Source organism: Cyprinodon variegatus, unplaced genomic scaffold (assembly GCF_000732505.1).
Source record: "Cyprinodon variegatus isolate N-32 unplaced genomic scaffold, C_variegatus-1.0 Scaffold1845, whole genome shotgun sequence".
Taxonomy (NCBI): Eukaryota; Metazoa; Chordata; class Actinopteri; order Cyprinodontiformes; family Cyprinodontidae; genus Cyprinodon; species Cyprinodon variegatus.
In genome coordinates this window covers 27,865-33,878 of record NW_015152298.1, presented here as the reverse complement: position 1 = coordinate 33,878, position 6,014 = coordinate 27,865, and the positions used below count along the sequence as shown (strand labels likewise).

At 49.1% G+C, this 6,014-nt stretch overlaps 1 protein-coding gene across 1 annotated transcript in view; it reads left to right on the top strand.

Moving 5' to 3' along the window:
• Positions 1-691: 691 nt before the first annotated feature.
• tfr2 (transferrin receptor 2) overlaps positions 692-6,014 on the top strand; it is a 13,178-nt gene continuing 7,855 nt past the window's right edge. Inside the window, exons 1-14 of the mRNA XM_015404732.1 lie at positions 692-721; positions 790-988; positions 1,055-1,247; positions 1,323-1,463; positions 3,263-3,371; positions 3,443-3,685; positions 3,779-3,918; positions 3,988-4,163; positions 4,233-4,352; positions 4,429-4,511; positions 4,583-4,646; positions 4,720-4,787; positions 5,216-5,286; positions 5,386-5,470. Coding sequence (XP_015260218.1) covers positions 692-721; positions 790-988; positions 1,055-1,247; positions 1,323-1,463; positions 3,263-3,371; positions 3,443-3,685; positions 3,779-3,918; positions 3,988-4,163; positions 4,233-4,352; positions 4,429-4,511; positions 4,583-4,646; positions 4,720-4,787; positions 5,216-5,286; positions 5,386-5,470 — 1,722 coding nt within the window. The remainder of the gene's footprint in view (positions 722-789; positions 989-1,054; positions 1,248-1,322; positions 1,464-3,262; positions 3,372-3,442; positions 3,686-3,778; positions 3,919-3,987; positions 4,164-4,232; positions 4,353-4,428; positions 4,512-4,582; positions 4,647-4,719; positions 4,788-5,215; positions 5,287-5,385; positions 5,471-6,014) is intronic.

Sequence of the window (6,014 nt, the reverse complement as noted above, 5' to 3'; positions counted from 1 at the left end):
TCAACCAATCAGCACCCCCCTGTAGTGGACAGGATGTAGATGAAGATCTCCTGTCTTAATGCAGGGAGCCCAATGAGGATGATTTAAAAAAGTTTATTTCACTCAAATGTTTCCATTGAACCTGCCATGAAACTTTTTCCTACCAGGAGTGATGCTGTTGCTGCTAGACCACATTTGGTTGTATGTCGTTACCATGACAACAAAGGTTCTCCCTCCCACCTGAGGACGGGCAGGTATCTGCTGACTCAGCTCCTCAGAGGATGGACTGGATGTTGAAGCCATCGGTCCATCCTGACCAGGTGGAATGTGATGAAGTCCACTGATAATGAAAATTAAAACTTTGCTGTTAAATCCCATTCAATCAAAGTGCTGAACAATAAGGGGAAAAGAAAAGCAACACAGAGCAAACCATTTATAAAAACAGACAAACAAAAAGAATATGACATATATAATAATATAAATTATATAAAATAACACAAATAAAACTTTAGTGATAGACTGAAGGAAAAGTTCTTCACTAGAATAGACCCACAGCATGCCGGAGCCTCTACCTCAGCTTTGTACTGACCAGACAGAGTCGATCACAGGAACAATGGAGGACCTGTAGGGTTCAGCTGACCTTTGACCTCCACCCAGTAAAGAACTGGTTTCCAGCTCAGGTTGATTCTGAGTCTTCTCTCTGCAGAGCATCATGGGAACCCTGAGTGCTCACCTCACACAGGTGAGTCCCTACAGGGTTAAGCCCCGCCCCTCTGTCCTGTAACCATGGTTACGTTGTTCTCTCTGTAGTCTTCCTCAGTGTCTCTTCATCACTCGTCTGATGAGGAAGGTGGAGCCCAGAGGGAGGAGCTAAACTTTGAGGCGTTAGATACCGAGGAGGAGGCGGGGCCAGTCTGTGACATCAGAGGGTGGGAGCGGAGGTGTCTCCATGGTAACAGGAGGCGCTGTGCATGGCTGGGTGTCTATGGAGCGGCGACGTTCACTGCAGGTGAGATCATTGATGAAGATCAGCTGATGAAGACCTGATCATGTGACCGACGTCTTCCTCTGTCAGCGTTCCTATTGGCCTACGCTGTGTTCAGTGGGCGGGCCCACTGCTCCCCAGAGGGGGGGCTGGGGGAGGAGAGCAAGCAGCCGGGGGGCGGGGCTAACCGGCCTGCAGATGGAGGGGCGGAGCTTTACCTGGGGGAGCTACGGGACATGATGAGGAGGCAGCTGCAGGAGGAAGATCTCCACAGCTCTGTCAGGTAAACAGGAACTGTTACCATGGAAACCTGGGAGCTGGTTGGAGCTCTGTGATTGGTGGATGTGTTTCCTGTCAGTCGGGTCAGCAGAGCGGCTCATCCTCCAGGTTCCTCAGAGGGAACGGCTCTGGCCTCAGAGATCCTGAGACGCTTCAGGAAGCTGCCGATGGACCACACCTGGACCGAGTCTCTGTACGCCACGCTGCAGTTCCCCGACAGGTGAGCCCCCTGCTGGAGAACCGCTGGGTCTACAGGGACTGGGTCAGAACGTTCTGGTCCAGCTTCCACCTGACCTCTACCTGCGGTGGCTGGTCCTGGATCAGGTGGGTCAGCAGCTGTTCTGATTGGTTCCCTTCGTTCAGTCGTTACCATGGTTCCCTGCTTTCAATGGTTCCTATCAGATCCAGCAGAACCTTCAGCAGGTCTTCTTTGGTTCTGGAGTTTCTCCTTCCTGGACTCCATGATAGCTGGATGTTCTCCTGATGTTCCTTCTGGGATCTTATTAGATTAGATGAACGTAGAACCTTCAACATCTGGAAAATTGATTGGCATTAAATTGACCAAAACCCTCCAATAATGTTTTTGATAAACCAGTGAGACTAGAGGCCTGCATGATGTTCTAAAGGAGGTTATTCCACAGCGTTGGAGCTGCAGCAGTGAAGCTCGGTTCCCTCTGATCTTCTGCTTAGTTTTAGGCTCCATCAGGAGCAGCTGAACCTGAGAACCAGATGGTCTACAAGGCTGTGAAGCTCAGAGAGGTACGGTGGATAAAAGCCATGCGGAGATTTAAAAGCAAATAAAAGAAATTTAAAATGAATTCTTAAATGTATGGCAGCCAGTGGACAGAGGCTAGAATGGGGGAGATGAGCTTATAGCAGCGTTTGCCTGTTAAAAGGCATTTTGAACCATTTGGAGACTTGAGATGGAGGAGGATGCTCCACATGAGAGAGGAGCAGAGGAGGAAACAGGGTCACCAAGGCTGAACCAGGAAGTTCAGTCTCTAAATATGACCTGAACCAGTCTAAAGCTACATCTTTTGGATCTATTTCATTTTTTCCTTTACTAATTATTTAAAAACAGTAAGGTGATAGCTTCAGTCGTACTGAGATAGGATCCCATTTTTCATCTGCTAAATGTTTTTTTTCTTAACAAATAAAAAAAGGTACTCTGATTTTTATAGCTGAATTTATCAGTTTTTCTGAGTTCTAATTCAGATTTAATAGAAAATGGTAATTCTAACTTAAGTAAATAAATCTGTAAAATTCCTAAATTATGAATGTATATTGACTTCATAAGAAATACAATTTTTATTGAACCTAATTGAAAATAAATGTCCCTTCATGCAGCTCTCTTAATATAAAATCTCCTGCCCTGTTTTTTATTTCCTGCTTTTCTGGACCCCCAGGAAAACACGCTGGCCCCCTCCTGGCCCCCTGGTACATTTGGTCTAGATCCGCCACTGGATACTTTCCCTATGTTGACGTGTTCCAGAGTGTTTCCATGTTCGTCAGTGTGTTCATAGCTTATATCAAACGTATCCATGACTTATCCAATGTATGCTAGCTGACTGATATCTAGTCCATTTAATCTGATCTTCTTTAATGTTGTTTAGTTTTTAATGATGCTACAGTTTCTAATACAGACTAATGACAGACGGAGGGAAACCATGAGCTCCTCTGTGCTGCACAGACTCTGGAATAATGGAGTTATGAGTGAAAGCTGCAGAAACTGAGCAGCAGTGGAGGGTTAGTGATGCTACAGTACGTAGCAGCGGCAGTGGATTTAACTGGAATATATTAAGAAGCAACCTGAAATATTACAGGCATAGGATCAGAAAATACCTCTGAAAAGATCTCTAGCTTAAGAATGGGCAGACTGCATGATAGAACAAGTGTGTGTCCGTACTCATGCGTTGGACCAGACACAGACTATACAAGATTAAAAGAATCCATGACATTAAAACAGTCTTTAATCCAGAGTCTAGTTCCTGCGGCTCACTGACGTGTTTCTGCCTGCAGGACTCAGAGGAGCTCCCTGCAGCTGGTGGACCCTGCAGGTCAGATCCTAGAGCAGATTCCTCTGAACCCAATCGATTACTGCCCCTACAGCGCCGCAGGAAACTACACGGTAGGACCACCACCTGGAGGAGGCGCTGGTCACCATGGTAACCACAGTCATCTCTGGCGTCCTGTCTGCAGGGGGGCGTGGTCTATGCCAACTACGGCCGTCCAGAGGACTTTAACTGGCTGAGGAGCGTAGGCGTGTCCGCGGCCAGCAGCGTGGTGGTGATGCGGGTAGGGGGCGGAGTCAGTTATGCTGAGAAGGTGTGGTTGGCTGAGAGGAACGGAGCGGGTGGGGTTCTGATCTATCCGGACCCTGCTGACCTGCCACAGGACCCCCGCCGCCTCGGCTTGAACGCTCACACCGCCGTTTCTGAACATGTAACACAAACACGCCTAAACTCACCTGAGACTCACCTGAGACTCACCTGAGACTCACCTGAGCTCCTGACCAATCAGAGCCTCCCTCTGCAGGTCCACCTGGGGTCCGGGGACCCCTTCACCCCCGGCTTCCCCTCCTTTAACCACTCAAAGTTCCCTCCCATCCCGTCCTCCGGCCTGCCGCTGATCCCAGCCCTGCCCATCACCGCCACGGTGGCCGCCAAGCTGCTGAGGTAAGCCCCGCCCCCTCCTTTATCTGCCCAGGTGGGATTATTACCTGCCCGCCCTCCTGTTCTCCTCAGCCAGCTGTCAGGTCCCGCCTGCCCTCCGTCCTGGCGGGGTCGGCTGCCGTACGTCCGCTGCGTCCTCGGTCCAGAGTTCAGCTCCAGGCGGAAGGTCCAGATGTCCGTCCATAACCTGATGACTCCGGTTCTGCTCAACAACATCTTCTCTTCCCTGGAGGGCCGCGTTGAGCCAGGTATGCTCTGACATCACTGGACAGGTGAATCCTCCCCCATCGGCTCTAAACCTTCAACCTCTGGCTCAGACCAGTACATCATACTGGGAGCTCAGAGGGACTCTTTAGGTCCAGGAGCTGTGAAGTCCGGAGTGGGAACGGCGATCCTGCTGGAGCTGGCTCGGACCTTCTCAGCCATGGTGAAGAACGGTAAGCCCCGCCCCCAGAGACAGGTGGAGTTCCCCTAGAGGTGATTTTATTGTGAAACACCTGATGGATGCTTCAGGTTTCAGTCCCAGACGCAGTCTGCTCTTCGTCAGCTGGGACGCTGGAGACTTTGGGAACGTTGGAGCCACGGAATGGCTGGAGGTTCTTCACCCACAAACCTTCTAGATGATCTTCAAACTGAACGCTGACTCACCTTTACCTGTTCTCCTCAGAGCTACCTGTCCATGCTCCACCTGAAGGCCGTGGCCTACTTCAGCCTGGACCAGGCCATCATGGGTAAACTGAGCTTCCAGCCAATCAGAGAGCTTGTTTTTCTCTCCCAGCCAATCAGAGATGTGTTGTTCCACAGGTGATGATAACCTGTCAGCCCACACCAGTCCTCTACTGGTTGACCTGCTGGATGCAGCCATCAAACAGGTGAACAAGCTGAGTTCTTACTGGCTGGTTCCAGTTCTCTATAGAACAGACCAGTAGTTCCACAGGGACCGTCGCTCTGGTCCCTTTAGTTGTGTCTGAGGTGACGGCGGATCAGGAGGCGGGGCTTTATTCAGTAAGGGTTGGGTTGCTGGTTCAAAAATCTGTCTCTGCCATTAAGTCCTCTGGTGAAACACCAGCAGATAACACAGCAGCTCTTGTTCTGCCCCAGAACATCTGTGGATACAATAAAGCTCACCGCCATCAGTGGGAAATTGCTTAGAGACTGGGTGAGGGGCTAATCAAGTACGGGCCTTTTATCATTTATCAGTTAAAACTACAGCCTTGAAGTAAGGTCATTCAGGATGATCCTGAGATGTTGGTCTGAACACCAGTTCTCACCTGTTCTAAGACGTGTTCTGGTTCTGCAGGTGGAACATCCCAAACATGCGGGTCAGACCATCTACAGCCAGGCGGAAAGAGATGGAGGCAGCTGGAGGATGTGAGGAACAGAACACATCAATGACATGGAGAGGAGGATGAGGATGATGATGATGATGATAATGATGATGATGAAGATGATGTTGTTGTGTCTCCTCAGCATGAAGCCTCTGTACCTGAACAGTGGAGCCTACAGCTTCACTGCGTTTGCAGGAGTTCCTGCCATGGAGCTCAGGTTCACCAAGGTGAGTCTGAAAGCTTTAAATGGACAAAGGCTGGTAGAGTGATGATGGTTGCTCTTCATCTGAAGGCTTTAAAAGGACCTGAGCTGGTAGAGTGATGATCATTGCTCTTCATCTGAAGGCTTTAAAATGACCTGAGCTGGTAGAGTGATGATGATTGCTCTTCATCTGAAGGCTTTAAAAGGACCTGAGCTGGTAGAGTTATGATGGTTGCTCTTCATCTGAAGGCCTGGTTAGCTTAGAGCTTTAGGGAGAAGGAGCTAGCTTCATGCTGGAGGGAAGAGACCATAGTGTCTGAATTCACCTGTAGGTAAGAATCCTCTATTGATCAATAATCAAGGTGTAAACTGGTTTATCTCTGACTGGAGATTGGATCGCAGCCTGGATCGAATCTGAGGTTTCCTCCATTGTTCAATTCATTTCAATTCTATTCAGTTTATTTCTATAGCTCCAATTCACATCATCTCAGGTCACTTTCCAGTTCACCAGATCATCCAGTCAGATTGATTCAAAGTTTTCTATCTAAGGAAAACCAGCTGATTGCATC